This window comes from Oncorhynchus masou, chromosome 10 (assembly GCF_036934945.1).
Source record: "Oncorhynchus masou masou isolate Uvic2021 chromosome 10, UVic_Omas_1.1, whole genome shotgun sequence".
Taxonomy (NCBI): Eukaryota; Metazoa; Chordata; class Actinopteri; order Salmoniformes; family Salmonidae; genus Oncorhynchus; species Oncorhynchus masou.
The window spans coordinates 32,214,021-32,233,722 of NC_088221.1; the positions used below are offsets into that span (position 1 = coordinate 32,214,021).

A 19,702-nucleotide genomic window follows, 5' to 3' on the forward strand; every position below is an offset into this window, starting at 1 on the left:
ATCTCGTCCCGTGTTTTATGATTCTTTCTTCTCGATGTGACAAAAGCATGGTGTCGTGGAATTATTCTAGTCAAAGGAGAGATACTTAGATTTCTTCAAAACAATTTAACTTTCTTTTTTAATTACTGCAGTAATGGAGTTGGTCGGTAGCCACCCTGAAGGTAATCACTGAGAACTCTACGAGCAGAACTAAGCCACAGCATTTTATAGTTAAGACACATCCACCTGAATATGGAACAAACACCAGATTTGTGAAACTATACAAAGGTAGATTGTGCTCTAATGCAATGGACAGCAAGATTTACATTGCACCGGGTTTCTGTCTCGAGGTCATTTTCTACTTTTTCTACTATACACAAATACTAATGCAACATAGGACACCAGGTCCTTCACTTAATTTCTGAAGTCCAGTATTCATCTGCCACTTTGGAGAAATAAACTGGAGGGAGGTTATGCCTGGTACTGGCAGACTGGCACCCAGACACTAATCATGGAATGGAATGCAGTCTTTAGGTTTTATCACCCAGGCATCGTAAATCAGTCATCAGCGTTAAGCCTCAGAGACTCCTCTCAGAAGGACAGACATTGTGAAAATACTAATATAGGAATACATTTGAATATAAAGGTAATGTGTTTAACATAATGTTGTAATTCTTCCACATCGTTTTTGCAATGTTATGAAGATGGAATAAAGTTGTCCTTGAAATATTATTGGCCCTTCACTGTTTTGAGACTATACAACCTTCAAGATGTATTGTCAGATCCAACAGCAGATATCTTTGTTTCTTGGGACCTAGAACTAGCATCTCTGTTTTTTCAGAGTTTAAAAGTTAAACATTTGCCACCATCCACTTCCTTATGTCTGAAACACAGGCTTCCAGGTAGGCAATTTTGGGGCTTCACCATGTTTCATCAAAATGTACAGCTGTGTGTCATTCTCATAGCAGTGAAAGTTGACATTGTGTTTCCGAATGACATCACCAAGAGGTATAATATTGAAGAGGTTCCATATAGGCCGATTTTTACATTTTCCGAGTCAAGGTGTAGCTTTTTCAAGAGAATTTATTACTGCCGCTTTTAGTGAGTTTGGTAAACATCCGGTGGATAGAGAGACGTTTATTATGTTCAACATAGGAGGGTCAAGCACAGGAAGCAGCTCTTAAAGTAGTTTAGTTGGAATAGAGTCCAGTATGCAGCTTGACCGTTTAGAGGCCATGACTATTTTCATGAATGTGTCAAGAGATACAGGATTAAAAGACTTGGATCTCCATTGATCCAAGGTCCTGACAGTCTTTGCAGACTAAGGACAACTGAGCTATGGAGAAATATGCAGATTCAAAGAGGAGTCTGTAATTTGCTTAAATTGCAATTAGGTTTGAAAAATTGGATGATTGAGCAGTCGGATGACTTCCAATTTGGTGGCGCGTCATTTCCGTTCCAATTTTCTGGAATCTTGCTTCAGGGCCTGGGTATTTTCTGTATACCAGGGAGCTAATTTCTTGTGACAAATATTTTTTGTTTTTAGGGGTGTGACGGGTGTGACTGCATCTAGGGTATTACGCATGGTTAAATTTAGATCCTCGGATAGGTGTTTAACCGATTTTGTACTCTGACGTCCTTCAGGGAACTCCATGAGGAACGCTGTATACGGCGCAGGAGGCCTGTAAACAGTAGACATAAAAATGGATTGATTAGGCTGCATAGGTTACATGACTAGACGCTCACTAGTGCAACCAGGAGGAGAGGCCTCATTTAACACAGTAAATTCATCAGGCATGTTAGTCAGGCCAATCACATAAAGATTATGATCAGTGATTAGTTAATTGACTATAATTGCCTTGGATGTGAGGAATCTAACATTAAGTAGCCCTATTTTGAGATGTGAGGTATCACAATCTCTTTCAATAATGACAGGAATGGAGGAGGTCTTTATTCCAGTGAGATTGCTAAAGCGAACACTGCCATTTTCTGTTTTTCTCAACCAAGATCGATGCACAGACACGGTCTCAATGGGGATAGCTGAGCTGACTACATTGGCTGTGCTAGTGGCAGACTCCACTGAGCTGGCAGGCTGGCTATCTCATTGTGGAGCTAGGGGAGTTTGAGCCCTGTCTATGTTCATAGATAAGATGAGAGCACCCCTCCAGCCAGGATGGAGTCAGTCACTCCTCAGCAGGCCAGGCTTGGACCTGTTTGTGGGTGACTCCCAGAAAGGGGGCCAATTATCTACAAATTCTATCTTTTGGGAAAACCGTTTTCAACCAGCAATTGAGTTGTGAGAGCTCATCACTCTCCCTAACTGGGAGTGGGCCAGAGACTCTGCTGTAGAGCTCATCACTCCCCCTAACTGGGAGGGGGCCAGAGACTCTGCTGTAGAGCTCATCACTCCCCCTAACTGGGAGTGGGCCAGAGACTCTGCTGTAGAGCTCATCACTCCACCTAACTGGGAGTGGGCCAGAGACTCTGCTGTAGAGCTCATCACTCCCCCTAACTGGGAGTGGGCCAGAGACTCTGCTGTAGAGCTCATCACTCCCCCTAACTGGGAGTGGGCCAGAGACTCTGCTGTAGAGCTCATCACTCCCCCTAACTGGGAGTGGGCCAGAGACTCTGCTGTAGAGCTCATCACTCCCCCTAACTGGGAGTGGGCCAGAGACTCTGCTGTAGAGCTCATCACTCCCCCTAATGAGTTGAGCTGAATGAGCGACACCTGTTGAGTATGCCGACAGCATTTCTTTCCAGAAAATTGTCCGGCTGCGGGTACTGTATGGGGATATTTATACTACTATCTCTACTTACTGGTGGCACAGATGCTGTTTGATCCTTTCCTACACTTAAATTACCCTTGCCTAACGATTGCATCTGAAGCTGTGCTGGCAACACAGCTATCCTCACCATAAGGCGATAGTTCTCCTATATATTATGAGTACAGCTCCTGCTAAATGTCAGTGTTAATGTTACTATTTAGCTTTGGCTGGTGGAGGTCCTGTAGAACCATTTCCAGATAAAGCGTCCGGGGTGAAAAAGTTGAATAAAAAAAGTTGAGCGAGGTAAAAACTAAGACATTGGTAAATGTATTAAATGCAGATTTTGATTCAACGATTAGTAAATGTAAAAAACAAAAGGTTGGTAGGCAGCCAAGTAGCAACAAACTGTCACGGCTTTCGTTGTGGGAAGGAGGAGCGGACCAAAATGCAGCGTAGTTTTGATTCATTTTATTAAATACGGAAACTATACACGATAAAATAACAAACTTACGAAAACAGCCCTATCTGGTGCAAAACACAGAGACAGGAACAATCACCCACAAACACACAGTGAAACCCTGGCTACCTAAATATGGCTCCCAATCAGAGACAATGACTAACACCTGCCCCTGATTGAGAACCATATCAGGCCAAACACAGAAATAGACAAACAAGACATCCAACATAGAATGCCCACTCAGATCACACACTGACCAATCAAAACATAGAAACATACAAAGTAAACTATGGCCAGGGCGTGACACACACAGCACAGCAGCATGGACACATGTCCAACAGTTGTGACTTTGTGGCAGTGGTAACTAACCAATGTTTTTATTTCATTATTTTATTTCACCTTTATTTAACTAGGCAAGTCAGTTAAGTTCTTATTTAGAATGACGGCCTACCAAAAGGCAAAAGGACTCCTGCGGGGATGGGGGCTGGGATTAAAAATACAAATATAGGACAAGACACCGCAACACTACATAAAGAGTGACCTAAGACAACAACATAGCATGGCAGCAACACATGACAACACATCATTGTAGAAACAGCACATGACAACAACATGGTAGCAACACAACATGGCAGCAGCACAACATGGTACAAGCATTATTGGGCACAGACAACAGCACAAGAAGGCAAGAAGGTAGAGACAATAATATATCACGCAAAGCAGCCACACTGTCAGTAAGAGTGTCCATGATTGAGTCTTTGAATGAAGAGATGGAGATTTGAGCGTTTTTTGCAGCTCGTTCCAGTCGTTAGCTGCAGCGAACTGAAAAGAGGAGTGACACAGGGATGTGTGTGCTTTGGGGACCTTTAAAAGAATGTGACTGGTAGAACTGGTGTTGCATGTGGAGGATGAGGGCTGCAGTAGGTATCTCAGATAGTGGGGAGTGAGGCCTAAGAGGGTTTTATACATAAACATCAACCAGTAGGTCTTGCAACGGGTACAAAGAGATGACAAGTTTGCAGAGGAGTATAGAATGAAGTGATGTGGGAAATCTGATGGCCGAACGGTAAAGAAAATCTAGCCTCTTGAGAGCACCCTTACCTGCCGATCTATAAATTATATCTCCGTAATCTTTGTGGGTAGGATGGTCATCTGAATCAGGGTTAGTTTGGCAGCTGGGGTGAAAGAGAAGTGATTACAATAGAGGAAACCAAGTCTAGATTTAACCTTCGCCTGCAGCTTTGATATGTGCTGAGAGCAGGACATTGTACCGTCTAGCCCTACTCCCAAGTTCTTGTACGAGGTGACTACCTCAAGCTCTAAACCCTTCGAGGTAGTAATCACACAAGTAGGGAGAGGGGCATTCTTCTTACCAAACCACATGACCTTTTGTTTTAGAGGTGTTCAGAACATGGTTAAGGTCAGAGAAAGCTTGCTTGACACTAAGAAAGCTTTGTCTTGGAGCGTTTAACACAAAATCCGGGGAGGGGCCCGCTGTGTAGAAGACTATCATCTGCATATACATGGATGAGAGAGCTTCCTACTGCCTGAGCTATGTTGTTGATGTAAATTGAGAAGCATGTGGGGACTAGGATCGAGCCTTGAGGTACTCCCTTGGTGACAGGCAGTGACTGAGACAGCAGATGTTCTGACTTTATACACTGCACTCTGAGAGAGTTAGTTAGCAAACCAAGCCAAAGACCCCTCAGAGACATCAACACTCCTTAGTCGGCCCACAAGAATGTAATGGTCTACTGTATCAAAAGCTTTGGCCAAGTCAACTCAGTGACTGCCTGCAGTGAGACACTTTGTAGCGGGGCAGGGGAAAAAGAGGGAGGAGCATTGGGGTTAGTCGCATTGGAAGGGGTGGGAGATGAGGAAATGTTGGACGGGCAATGGCTGAGACAAATAGGAATCCTGACTTAATGAAGTGGTGATTTAAAGAGCTCAGCCATGTGCTCCTTGTCAGTAACAGCCACATCATCAACATTAAGGGACATGGGCAGCTCTGAGGAGGAGGGTTTATTCTCCGGGTCTTTAACCGTTTTCCAGAACTTCTTGGGATTAGACCCACAGAGAGAGAACTGCTCACCTGAGTGTACTTATTTCTAATTTTCCTGAACTAGAGCCAGTCAGCCTGAGTATGCGTGTGCCAAGCCTTTCACCAAATGGACTTCTTGAGGTGGAGTAATTCTGCCAGATCACCGTCGAACCAGGGGCTGAACCTGTTGTTAATTCTCATTTTCTTTATGGGGGCGTGTTTGTTAACAATGCCACTGAAAATATTTTTTAAAAAGGTCAAAGCGTCTTCGACAGAGGGGATCAAGCTGATTCTATACCAATTTACAGAGGCCGGGTCTTGAAGGAAGGGGCATCTGACAAATCAGGACATGTCGTTTAACTGAGCATCTATTACGAACACAGGCTGTAAAACAGTGATCACTAAGGTCATTACTGATGTCACTGATTTGTTTCATTATTGACTGGCGTGTGTGCATGTGTTCCCATCCGCAGGTGTTCTTTGCCTCTGTGCGATCCGGAGGAGCCAGCCAGGTGTACTTTATGACCCTGGGGCGCACCTCTCTGCTCAGCTGGTAGAGAGACTACACCCCCTCTACACTGGAAACCAACCAACCACGTTTTACCCGACGTTCAACGATGCCATCGGTCAAAAGCCAACCACCTCTGACATAATCATGACCTTCGACCCGGGGCATCGTGCTATATTGAGGATACACAACATCTTGTTTTTTTTTCTCACCTTTATTTAACCAGGTAGGCAAGTTGAGAACAAGTTCTCATTTACAATTGCGACCTGGCAGATGACGTCGCCCCAGCCGTGAATACCAGATATGAGAATTGTAAAAAAAAAAAAAAAAAAAAAAAAAAATGAAGTCAATTGATTATAAATCAAATAAAAAAAATGTGAAGAAAGGGGGTGAACAGTTTGTCCCACTTTGGTGCTCAACAGGTTGTGGACACACGTCTGTGCGGGGCCGTTGCCCTGAAGGCATGTGTGTGCGTGCGTGTGCGTGCGTGTGTGTGTGTCGTTCCTAGTTCCCGACTGTGGTATGGGCTTGAAGTCTACTACTAACTACCTTGTGCATCTTCTGCTCGTACTTCAGGAGTCCCCCTCCCCTTCCTTTCCTTAGCGAAGGAGGGGCAGGTGGCGGAGCATACAGTGTTAATGCTACAGTAGTGTATGTCAATGTCTTTCTGTTTGGTCCAATGATTGCTGACTGCGGGGGGGGGGGGGGGGTTGAAGCTGTCAGTCGGGGAGGAGGTGGGAATAAAGAAGCTGTGCAAGGGAGCCAATTGGTTCTAGGCTCAATGCTGTCATGACACAGTGTGTGGGATGGGCCTATGCATTTTACCGTAGGTCTGTTATCTGAGAGGGCTGGAGTGTGTTGATAGTTAGGACAGCTACTGTATTTTAATGTGTAAGTTCATGTAAAAACATTTGAACCAGATGGACTTTGAAATAGTGTTTTTTATTTTATTATGATTCCCTAAAAAAAAGTAAGTATTTGGAGTTAATATTTATTTGACCTTGGTTTTAAAAATCACAATGCACATAGCCTCCAGTTTTTTTTGCTTTTATTTCAACCCACAACACATTCAAATGCTTTGAGTCAGAGAGTGGGTGGGTAAAACATTTAAATAGTATCTATGTATAATAAATATGAATTTAATATCATTCATAGTTTCAATTGTCATGTTAGTGGAATCCTCAGTCCAACATGACGCTGTGATCCGGCTTGTACCATCAGAGTCCAGGATGGAGGACATGGTCCTGATGTGAATAGACAGATATAATAAAAGAGAGTGGAGGAGAAGGTTCAGGTCATATACAGTATGTGTGTGGTAGTAAAGGGGCCAATAGATGAGAGAGGAGGGGTGTCAATGTAAGTTTTTGTAGCAGAAAGGTTACACATGGTCAGCAAACCTCAATGGACTCATAGACTGTGGATGGAAATAATGGTGGTGTTTTATTGTTGTTTTTCATTAGTATCTTTTTATGAATGCAATGCACTAAGTGTCAAGAATGTAGAAAGAAATATACTGTGTGGTGGTCAAAGGCATGAGAATTTTATTTTTGTTCCTTGTCACAAGTGATCAATTTCAAGTTGACACAAGTGAATATTAAACAATGGAGGCTCTAAGGAAGATGTCGGTTTTTAGGGCAATTCTGAATCGTTTCTGAGACTAGGTTGTGACTCCTTTCACAAACTCAATGTTTTAAAGTGAATCGGGGCTTAAGCGTTAACAGCTCTGAGTTGAGAAGTTGCTAGGCTACAGTAGTTTCCTGTTGGGCCAGTTTGCTCACAGTAATTAATCAACCTGATGCGCTAACAGGGCTTTAGACCTCAGTGTTTAACTCTAAAAAACATTGTCAGGCTCAATAAAGAAGTCTTGAGCTCTACTTCTTGTCCTTCTCGTGTGATGTGTCAGCTTGTTAATGGAAGGCAAATCAAAAGAACTGTTTCAAATCAGAGCAGAGCAGAGCATGGGTGACATCTGTGATTCTACAGCTCTCTGAAGGTGTTCACCACAGAAACCCACTTTGGGAAGATTCTTTTTTGTTGTTGTTCACTGTTAAAGGGTATAGTCTGTACATCTGAAGACTATTCAATACACTGCAATATTCCCTGCCACGGCTCTCTCACGACAGGGTATGTGACCTGCCTAAACCATGGTGACAAACAACATGAAGATTATTTTCCTGAGTAGGATTACCCTACTTTTCCCAAGGAACACAACTGTGGTTTAATGGTGATGATGGATAAAAGCTATTTCACCCAAGGGGACAGATTCTCTACCCTAACTTGTGTGTCAGACTCCATAGTGGGTCAATCACTCTCTGAGTTGAGTCTTTCTCCTACTAACAGTCATGCCATTCATTGTGTGCAGAGCTGTGGGAAAGGCACTGCAAATTATACATCACAGAATTGTTTCACTTGTCAATTGTTTTTTACATCAAGGCCTTCATGAGTGGCAAAAGTGAGTTTATTAAGGTTATGGTTATTGATATTCTATTAATGGAAAGACGGACAACAATTTCTTCGCAATCTGAAAAGCAGTCACTTGCTGATTTTATGTTTTATAAAAGTGCCAATATGGCAACATTAAAAGTGTAAAAAGAATGACGAAACCACTATGTTGATAAATATACTTTTTTAAGATCTCACTTGAAGCATTAAGTTTTAGACTTAGTTAAGAAGCTTAACAATAGTTTATGTACTTTGCAGTGGTTGAATATTATAACGCTCATGTTAGGTTGAGAAAATGGCAATGTTTACAGAGGCAATGTTTTGTTACACTAATGTGTATCATGATATTAGTTTTTTTTGCTTGTTTTATATTGAACATGATTTATCAATAATCCTAAATTATGCCTTTTTTTTGTTTTTTTTCTCAAACAACTCAAAACACAAAGAATACACATGCAACATTTGTTTTTCCAGATGATCCCATAACGTCGTTCTCAGCATTGTGGGGACATTGTAGTGACAAAGTCCATTCCTTGCAGGCTTGGATGTCAGTCAGGATTGGGTGTTTTTTCTCCAGTGTTTCTTCCATGCTACTCTAACTTATGTGCTTTCTGTGTATGACAGGAAGTCTTGTATTTTCCTGAAGGTCTTTTCTCTTTGAATAAACTCTACAGTAAATCTTTAAATTACTTTAGTCTTTTGTCTTGTCCCCTCTCTGACTGACTAAATTCTTAAAGTGGAGAGTGTGAGAATGTCATCATTATCCAATAGTATGTCCCTGATGGTAAGAAATGTTTTCTACAACAAATACAGAGCAGACACTGAATATCCCTTTGAGCATGGTGAAGTTATTCATTACACTTTGGATGGTGTATCAATACACCCAGTCACTACAAAGATCGAGGCGTCCTTCCTAACTCAGTTGACAGAGAGGAAGGAAACCACTCAGGGATTTCACCATTTGGCCAATGGTGACTTTAAAACAGTTATAGAGTTTAATAGCTGTGATAGGAGAAAACTGAGGATGGATCAACAACATTGTACATACTCCACAATAATAACTTAATTGACAGGGTGAAAAGGAGGCCTGTTTGCAACAAGACACTAAAGTAAAACTGCAAAAAATGTGGCAGAGAAATGAACTTTTCTGTCTGGGACAAATCCAACACAACACATCACGTCACTGAGTACCACTTCATATTTTCAAGCATGGTGGTGACTGCATCATATTATGGGTATGTTTGTCATCAGCAAGGACTAGGGAGTTTTTTAGGATACAAATAAACTGAGTAGAGCTAAGCACAGGCAAAATCCTAGAGGAAAACCTGGTTCAGTCTGCTTTTGAACAGACACTGGGAGACAAATGTACCTTTCAGTAGGACAATAGCCTAAAACACAAGGCCAAATATACACTTGCTTACCAAGACAACATTGAATGTTCCTGACTGGCCTAGTTATAGTTTTCAAAAAAGATTTCAAAAAACATGTTTTAATTTTGTAATAATGGGGTTTTGTGTGTAGATGAGTTAGGGGGAAAAAAACGATTTAATCCATTTCGAATGTTTTTGTTAATTGGCCCGATGAGCACTGATATGTTTTATCCATGATTTCTCTTCATATGACAAGGATGGAAAAGGATTTGCCAGTAGATTGTCAACGTGATTCACGATGATGACTGCTTGTCTAGCTTGCTAGCTAAGATTTTGAAAGTATGACGTTGACATGATCAGTCCAATCAAAGCTACCCTAGCTGTAACATGATTTGACGTAATTTTATCTGTGACCAATGACCTTGAGTCTTTTGGATGGGAACTTCTAATGTAAATCTATGGCAGCACCCAAGGGGGCTTAAACTTTCAAGCTCTCCATGTAGATTTTGTGGTGATGGAGTGTCCCCAATGAGTGACATTACACTGACACAATCACGGCAATAGTAGAGAAGAAATCAACCCTTACGCTCTGTATTTTCCACTGGCTGCCCCTCCACGACAGAAAGCACTGTGATTTTTGGAGATGCCTCAAAGAAAGCATAAAATATCATGTTTTTTTATTTTATTTTTTACATTTTTGCAAACTGATATGTGACAAAAATTCCCTGTCTTAGGTCACTAAGGATCACCACTTTATTTTAAGAATGTGAAATGTCAAAATAATAGTAGAGAGAATTCTTTAATTCAGCTTTAATTTATTTTATCACATTCCCAGTAGGTCAGAAGTTTACATACACACAATTAGTATTTGGTAGCATTGCCTTTAAATTGTTTAACTTGGGTCAAACGTTTTGGGTAGCCTTCCACAAGCCTCCCACATTAAGTTGGGTGAATTTTGGCCCATTCCTCCTGACAGAGCTGGTGTAACTGAGTCAGGTTTGTAGCCCTCCTTGCTTGCACACACTTTTTCAGATCTGCCCACAAATTTTCTTGAGGTCAGGGCTTTGTGATGGCCACTTCAATACCTTGACCTTGTTGTCCTTAAGCCATTTTGCCACAACACAAGAATGCTTGGGGTCATTGTCCATTTGGAAGACCCATTTGTGACCAAGCTTTAACTTCCTGACTGATGTCTTGAGATGTTTTTTTCAATATATCCACATAATTTTCCTCCCTCATGATGCCATCTATTTTGTGATGTGCACCAGTCCCTCCTGCAGCAAAGCACCCCCACAACATGATGCTGCTACCCCCGTGCTTCACGGTTGGAATGGTGTTCTTTGGGTTGCAAGCCTCCCCCTTTTTCCTCCAAACATTACGATGGTCATTATGGCCAAACAGTTCTATTTTTGTTTCATCAGACTAGAGGACATTTCTCCAAAAAGTATGATCTTTGTCCCCATGCAAACCGTAGTCTGGCTTTTATATGGCGGTTTTGGATCAGTAGCTTCTTCCTTGCTGAGCGGCTTTTCAGGTTATGTCGATATAGGACTAATTTTACTGTATATATAGATACTTGTGTACCTGTTTCCTCCAGCATCTTCACAAGGTCCTTTGCTGTTGTTCTGCGATTGATTTGCACTTTTCGCACCAAAGTACGTTCATCTCTAGGAGACAGAATGCGCCTCCTTCCTGAGCCGTATGACGACTGCATGGTCCCATGGTGTTTATACATTGTTTGTACAGATGAACGTGGTGCCTTCAGGCATTTGGAAAAGGATGAACCAGACATGTGGAGGTCTGCAAAAAAAATGTCAGTTTAATAAATGTGCAAACATTACTAAAAACCTGTTTTTGCTTTGTCGTTATGGGGTATGTGGCAAAATGTATTAAAAGTCAAGGGGTCTGAATACTTTCTGAATGCACTGTATGTCATGAGGTCCACCTGGCTACCACAACACAATGTTTTCAGTAAGGTTTGTGGTCCTCACGGAGAAGCAACTCCACCATGGGGCTCATGTTGTGTCTCAATTGTACTGGCTCTTTAAGTAGCCCCCACTATTTAGCTCTACCTGGAGGCCCTCTAAAGCCTTATTCACACTGAAGGCTTTAAAATGATACTTCAGGATTGTGGCAATGAGGCCCTTTATCTACTTCCCCAGAGAACTTGTGGATATCATTTTTATGTGTCCAGTATGAAGGAAGTTAGAGGTAGTTTCGCAAGCCAATGCTAACTTGCATTAGTGCAATGACTGGAAGTCTATGGGTATCTGCTAGCATAGATTCCCTACACTATTCATTGTATCTTTTCTCACATAAACTGAAATTAAGCAAACCGTGTCGAATTTAGCAACCAAGAACTGACAGAGCGATTTCCACTAGATAACATAGACACAAAGTCAGATTAGCTTTCCCATTTTGACGACAGATGCGGCTCCGGCGGTGGAAAACAAAAAGCGAATATCGCAGCCAAACACAACACTGGTGGGTAAGTACAGTTATACTGTGAAACACTATCCTTATACTATTACATCAGATATATTATTGACATTTTCTGAAATTACAATACAAAAAAAATCCTATGTGTCGCACCTTTTACCAGTGATAACTGGAGAAGTAACTTTAAAGCTTGAATCCTTAATTGAAACAGTCCCCCTACCTGAGGGATGGGCCTGGAGAAATGTAAGCACTCAAATTCATGGACACAGTTATCGATGCAAGCACTGACCATCCATGATATCAACATTTGAGTTTTAGCCATGTTTTGAGGCTATACAGTGTTTGTTTATATTTACATTGTTTACAAAAATTGGAGTAAAACAAGCTTGTATTTTGGTTCTGATGGTGTACAACAGTTGAACTAAGCTCATGAGGGATTCCTATAAGATATCCTACGTCCTATAAGAGTCAATGGGTAGACAGTATATCATTCATTTATGACTATATCATTAATGTATGCTAGGAATGTGTTAGTTGTTGCTGCCGGTTAGTACTCTGTATGATCATGGAGTAAAAAGCATTGGCCATGCACTATTAAAGAGAGAGCGTGCAGAGCTGTGGCCCTACATGAGTAACCTGCTAAAAAAAGTCAACTGTCAACCCCAGGTGTGGAATTTTCGAGGGTGTTTAGTGGTGTGTGTGGTTGACTTCTGAGCAAAGTGTTGACTAGGGTTCAGTCAGGTAGGTGACATTTAGAGTTTTTTAAATTGTATTTTGTACTGCCTTGATGTTCTTCTCTGTTACGTTCTTTTGTGAGTCGCATTATCTTGTTTTGCATTTCACGTTTATCCCTTCTGTTGCGTATGAAAGTAGTGTTGTGGAGGTATATGACTTGTTAATTATGTAGTACACTAGAGAAATCATGCACAAAGTAGCCTACACAATCACAAAGCTTGTAAAATATAGTTGATAAACTAGTTTCAGTGGAATATCATTTGCAGGCAGCAAGAGCATTCAGCTCTTAACTGGTTGTCGCATGGAGCAGCTCACAGAAGAATCACATCGGCATCCGGTAGGAAGGAAATACGTTTCTAAGTATTATATCTACCAGTAAATGCTATCTAAGGCAACATGGGGTATGCAAATCAGGCATTGAACAAGTTTTGTCCTTAGTCTTGGTTAGTAGGTTATTTGCGATGTGCAATCCATTCAGCATGCACTGTTTGCATTAACATTTCTAAAGGGTTTCCCCAATTAAATGTTGACTGCAATGTAGGTTTACCTGACAGAATGATATAATGCTGAGTTGTGTCAATGGGGAGGTCATTTGTTTTTCTGAAATGAATTAAAGGGAAACTACACCCACACAAAAATATTTTTGATTTTTCCCCAGACCTCAATAAGGGTGTCCTGATGTGGTTAAAGCATTGTTATTGACTTTTTATTTTTTTAAAGTGTGATTTTGAGAGTGAATATCTGAAAAATATATAGGAAAACAGTCAATTCACTCGAACATAATAAGCCAGTAGGTCCCAATCATAACAATACAAAAACACAACCATTAGGCCAATCTAAATGTACAACTATTACTTCCCATTGCAAAAAGCATTTCACATTTAGCACACAAACTGGAGATACTGGAGATTTTAGTTTAAATGCAACAATGTTTCACACACATACACTACATGACCAAAAGTATGTGGACACCTGTTCATCGAACATCAAATTCCAAAATCATGGGCATTAATGAGGAGTTGTTCCCCCTTTTGCTGCTATAGCAGGCTATATGTTTCTGGGCAGGCTTTGTTGGAACTGGGAAGGCTTTGTTGGAACATTGCTGCAGGGACTTGATTCCATTCAGCCAAAAGAGCATTAGTGAGGTCTGGTGCTGATGTTAGGCGATTAGGCCTGGCTCGCAGTCAGTGTTCCAATTCATCCTAAAGGTGTTCGACGGGGTTGAGGTCAGGGCTCTGTGCAGGCCAGTCAAGTTCTTCCACACCGATCTCAACAAACCATTTCTGTATGGACCTCGCTTTGTGCACGGGGGCATTGTCATGATGAAAGTTGAAAGCACAGACATTTCTAGAATGCCATTGTATGCTGTAGCATTAAGATGTCTCTTCAGTGGAACTAAGAGGCCTAACTGAATCATGAAAAACAGTCCCAGACCACTATTCCTCCTCCACCAAACTTTACAGCTGGCACTATGCATTGGGGCAGGTAGCGTTCGTCTGTTGGACTGCCAGATGGGGAAGCGTGATTCATCATTCCAGAGAACACGTTTCACTGCTCCAGAGTTCAATGGTGGGGAACATTACACCACTCCAGCTGACTCTTGACATTGCGCATGGTGATCTTCGTCTTTTGTGCAGCTGCTCAGCCATGGAAACCCATTTCATAAAGCTTCTGACGAACATTTATTGTGCTAACGTTGCTTCCAGTGGAAGTTTGGAACTCTGTAGTGAGTGTTGCAACAAAGGACAGATTATTATACACACTACGCGCTTCAGCACCCGTTCTACTGGATTTACCACCACCTTCATGAAAAGTTACTTTGAATATGTCAAGATGAGATTATATTCTGCGCCATTACAGCAATGGCTATAACTCATCTAGATTTGCTTATAATTAAAATATTATGTTGTGGTTGGAATTCGTTCAAATGATAACAAATGATAATTCATCAAAATTTAACCACGTAAATCTTATGGCCTGGCAGTTAAATCCCAAAATTGTTCAATTTGTCATTACAGACACTGGGATTGGCACCACAAACTGTGTAGGTAATAACGATTTCCAGGTCATTACCATCAGAAGGTAAAAAATTAAATAGAAATAGAGCCGGCATAGGCCTATATTTATGGATTAAAGAATCAAATGTATTATTTCTTAATTTTGTAGTACCAAATCCTATAGACAAATAGTTTAAAAAAGCATTGTTTTTTTCAGCTTTAAACTAAAATTAAAGGTTTTATGATGAGATGGTAATGACATCATGCAGAAGGTGTTTTGGGAAAATTGAGTTAAATTGTCACGCCTACTCCCGCTCTGGCTCTCAATGTTGCTGGTTTACTAAACACCGGTCCAGGCAATCCATCATTGCGCACACCTGGCAACCATCATTACGCGCATCTGCGTCCCATCATTATGCACACCTGGACTTCATCACTAACTTGATTACTCCCTCTTTGCCTAGCACTCTGTAGCCTCACTCATCAGGCAGTATTGGTTCTGTTGTCTTGTTCAGACGCTACTCTTGTTTTCCATCTCTCCATGTTCTTTATTATTAAACTCACCTACTGCACCTGCTTCCTGACTCCCTGCATCTCCATTACATAAATCCATGTCTTGTCAAATAAAATGTCCACAGCCAATACCATTTTATGTTTCCTGAAAGAATTAGAAAATTATTTTTGTAAAATAAGTAAATGCCAAAAGTGCCAGTAAATGCAAATGCATTTTTTCCCCTCATACTTTTTTACCCCCTTTCTCCCCAATTATTGAGATATCCAATTGGTGGTTACGCACTTTTCCCATCGCTGCAACTCCAGTACTGGATCGGGAGAAGCTGCACTGCTTCTTGACACACTGCTTGCTTAACCCGGAAGCCAGTAGCACCAATGTTTCAGAGGAAACATTGTACAGCTGGTGACCGAGGTCAGCGTGCATGCGCCCGGCTGTCACAAGAAGTAGCTAGAGCGCGATGGGACAAGGACATCCCAGCTGGCTAAACCCTCCCCTAACCAGGACGATACTGGGCCAATTGGGCGCTGCCTCATGGGTCTCCCGGTCGCAGCCGGCTGCATAACAGCCTGGGATCAAACCCAGATCTGTAGAGAAGCCTCTAGCACAGCGATGCAGTGCCTTAAACTGCTGTGCCACTAGGGAGATCCCATATACAAACTTAATTTGAGTCGTATTTGATCTATTGCTGGTTTCACACATTTAAGTTGACCTATTCCCTTGAGATCAGCAAGGCTTAAATCAAACAAATGAGAGATGACAATAAGAGAAAGTTGGTCGTTGTGTAGTTCCCCCCTCACCCACCTGAGTATTAACTGCTGTGTGTTTGTGTTTGAGCGAGAGTCCATGTGCACCTATGGTTGAGTGACTGCACGATAGGTTCCAAGAAGTGCATTCACATGATGTTTCTGTGAATCTTTGAGGTAGAAGCCACTTCCTAGCTCTAGGACAGAAGTAGGGCAGGGCCCCTTAAAGGCGGGGATATCCTACATCTTCTGACTCACTCCTGTACCTCTGTTTGGTTCGGACTGGGGATTCTCAAATCAAATGGGGGAAAATCCAGGTGAGGTTTTACACCTCAAGAAAACAACCTCCAGCATTGTCTAGTCAACCTAGAGTTTAACTTAAAATCACACTTCAGCGAACCTGAAACCCCTCAGTGTGAAACAAAGTGAAGAGGAGCATCTTGGGTTTATCATCTCTAAGAAGGTAAATGTATTCATATAGGTACTGGAATTGTTACTCCAAACTATTGGTACACTTGGGCTTATTATGTATGTGGCCATTAGGAAGAAATAACAATAGGTTTCAAGTTAGTTCTGATAATAGAGCAAAATGTTATCCAGAATGGTCCAGCAGCTATGTCATGAGGCCCACCTTGCTACCACAACGTTCTGACTATGGTAAGGGTTGTGATCCCTACAATGAAGCTATGTACAGGGAGTACTGGTACCAGATCAATGTGCCGGAGTAATTGAGCAAGATATTAACATGAAGGCAGGGTAAAGTGACTAGACATCAGGATAGAGAATAATAAGAGTAAAATAATGAACAGAGTAGCAGCAGCATATAATGAGTATAAAAGTGTGTGTGTATGTGTGTTTGTGTTGTTGTCGGAATGCGTGTGTGTGTTACATATGTGTCCATATGTAATGTATGTGAATGTGTGTGTATAACCTGGTTCCCCAACAGGTGGCCCACTGGCCAAATTTAGCCCATGGATGAATTGTTTTATGTATATATATACAGTGCCTACTAGGTGCCTACTGTGTGTGTGTGTGTGTGTATGTGTACATATATATATATACATATACATATATATACACACACACACACACACAGTTGAAGTCGGAAGTTTACATACACCAGAGCCAAATACATTTAAACTCAGTTTTTCGCAATTCCTGACATTTAATCCTAGTAGAAATTCCCCGTCTTAGGTCAGTTAGGATCCCACTTAATTTTAAGAATGTGAAACGTCAGAGTTGAGAGAATGATTTATTTCAGCTTTTAATTCTTTCATCACATTCCCAGTGGGTCAGAAGTTTACATACACTCAATTAGTATTCGGTAGCATTGCCTTTAAATTGTTTAACTTGGGTCCAACGTTTTGTGTAGCCTTCCACAAGCTTCCCACAGCTTCCCACAATAAGTTGGGTGAATATTAGCCCATTCCTCCTTGCTCGCCCACACTTTTTATGTTCTGCCCACACATTTTCTATAGGATTGAGGATCTACAGGATTGGCTTTGTGATGGCCACTCCCAATACCTTGACTTTGTTGTCCTTACTCTATTTTGCCACAACTTTGGAAGTATGTTTGGGGTTATTGTCCGTTGGAAGACCCATTTGCAAACAAAGCTTTAACTTCCTGACTGATATCTTGAGATGTTGCTTCAATATATCCACATAATTTTCCCTGTCTCATGATGCCATCTATTTTGTGATGTGCACCAGTCCCTCCTGCAACACAACACCCCCACAACATGATTCTGCCACCCCCGTGCTTCGCGGTGGGAACCACACTTGCAGAGATCATCCGTTCACCTACTCTGTGTCTCACAAAGACATGGCTGTTTGAACCAAAAATCTCACATTTGGACTCATCAGACCAAAGGACAGATTTCCACTGGTCTAATGTCCATTGCCCATGTTTCTTGGCTCAAGCAAGTCTCTGCTTATTATCGGTGTCCTTTAGTAGTGGTTTCTTTGCAGCAATTCAACCATGAAGGCCTGATTCATTTACATTTACATTTACATTTAAGTCATTTAGCAGACGCTCTTATCCAGAGCGACTTACAAATTGGTGAATTCACCTTCTGACATCCAGTGGAACAGCCACTTTACAATAGTGCATCTAAATCATTAAGGGGGGGTGGTGAGAAGGATTACTTATCTTATCCTAGGTATTACTTGAAGAGGTGGGGTTTCAGGTGTCTCCGGAAGGTGGTGATTGACTCCGCTGTCCTGGCGTCGTGATGGAGTTTGTTCCACCATTGGGGGGCCAGAGCAGCGAACAGTTTTGACTGGGCTGAGCGGGAACTGTACTTCCTCAATGGTAGGGAGGCGAGCAGGCCAGAGGTGGATGAACGCAGTGCCCTTGCTTGGGTGTAGGGCCTGATCAGAGCCTGGAGGTACTGCGGTGCCGTTCCCCTCACAGCTCCGTAGGCAAGCACCATGGTCTTGTAGCGGATGCGAGCTTCAACTGGAAGCCAGTGGAGAGAGCGGAGGAGCGGGGTGACGTGAGAGAACTTGGGAAGGTTGAACACCAGACGGGCTGCGGCGTTCTGGATGAGTTGTAGGAGTTTAATGGCACAGGCAGGGAGCCCAGCCAACAGCGAGTTGCAGTAATCCAGACGGGAGATGACAAGTGCCTGGATTAGGACCTGCGCCGCTTCCTGTGTGAGGCAGGGTCGTACTCTGCGGATGTTGTAGAGCATGAACCTACAGGAACGGGCCACCGCCATGATGTTGGTTGAGAACGACAGGGTGTTGTCCAGGATCACGCCAAGGTTCTTAGCGCTCTGGGAGGAGGACACAATGGAGTTGTCAACCGTGATGGCGAGATCATGGAACGGGCAGTCCTTCCCGGGAGGAAGAGCAGCTCCGTCTTGCCGAGGTTCAGCTTGAGGTGGTGATCCGTCATCCACACTGATATGTCTGCCAGACATGCAGAGATGCGATTCGCCACCTGGTCATCAGAAGGGGAAAGGAGAAGATTAATTGTGTGTCGTCTGCATAGCAATGATAGGAGAGACCATGTGAGGTTATGACAGAGCCAAGTGACTTGGTGTATAGCGAGAATAGGAGAGGGCCTAGAACAGAGCCCTGGGGGACACCAGTGGTGAGAGCGCGTGGCGAGGAGACAGATTCTCGCCACGCCACCTGGTAGGAGCGACCTGTCAGGTAGGACGCAATCCAAGCGTGGGCCGCGCCGGAGATGCCCAACTCGGAGAGGGTGGAGAGGAGGATCTGATGGTTCACAGTATCGAAGGCAGCCGATAGGTCTAGAAGGATGAGAGCAGAGGAGAGAGAGTTAGCTTTAGCAGTGCGGAGCGCCTCCGTGATACAGAGAAGAGCAGTCTCAGTTGAATGACTAGTCTTGAAACCTGACTGATTTGGATCAAGAAGGTCATTCTGAGAGAGATAGTGGGAGAGCTGGCCAAGGACGGCACGTTCAAGAGTTTTGGAGAGAAAAGAAAGAAGGGATACTGGTCTGTAGTTGTTGACATCGGAGGGATCGAGTGTAGGTTTTTTCAGAAGGGGTGCAAATCTCGCTCTCTTGAAGACGGAAGGGACGTAGCCAGCGGTCAGGGATGAGTTGATGAGCGAGGTGAGGTAAGGGAGAAGGTCCCCGGAAATGGTCTGGAGAAGAGAGGAGGGGATAGGGTCAAGCGGGCAGGTTGTTGGGCGGCCGGCCGTCACAAGAAGCGAGATTTCATCTGGAGAGAGAGGGAGA

General features: G+C 42.6%; 2 protein-coding genes across 9 annotated transcripts in view; both read left to right on the forward strand.

Moving 5' to 3' along the window:
* LOC135547539 (mitogen-activated protein kinase kinase kinase kinase 4-like) overlaps window positions 1-8,878 on the forward strand; it is a 98,833-nt gene extending 89,955 nt beyond the window's left edge. For all 7 annotated transcript variants that reach the window (XM_064976623.1, XM_064976620.1, XM_064976621.1 and 4 more), the window contains one exon: window positions 5,716-8,878. In XM_064976623.1, coding sequence (XP_064832695.1) covers window positions 5,716-5,799 — 84 coding nt within the window. In that variant the 3' untranslated portion in view covers window positions 5,800-8,878. The remainder of the gene's footprint in view (window positions 1-5,715) is intronic.
* A 3,789-nt stretch (window positions 8,879-12,667) lies between these two features.
* Window positions 12,668-19,702, forward strand: part of LOC135547540 (interleukin-1 receptor type 1-like) — a 40,341-nt gene continuing 33,306 nt past the window's right edge. Inside the window, exons 1-2 of one of the 2 annotated variants that reach the window (XM_064976628.1) lie at window positions 12,672-12,742; window positions 13,003-13,073. The gene's annotated coding sequence lies outside the window, so the exon portion shown is untranslated. Of the gene's footprint in view, window positions 12,743-13,002; window positions 13,074-19,702 lie in introns of both variants that reach the window. The other variant, XM_064976629.1, reaches the window with a different exon arrangement.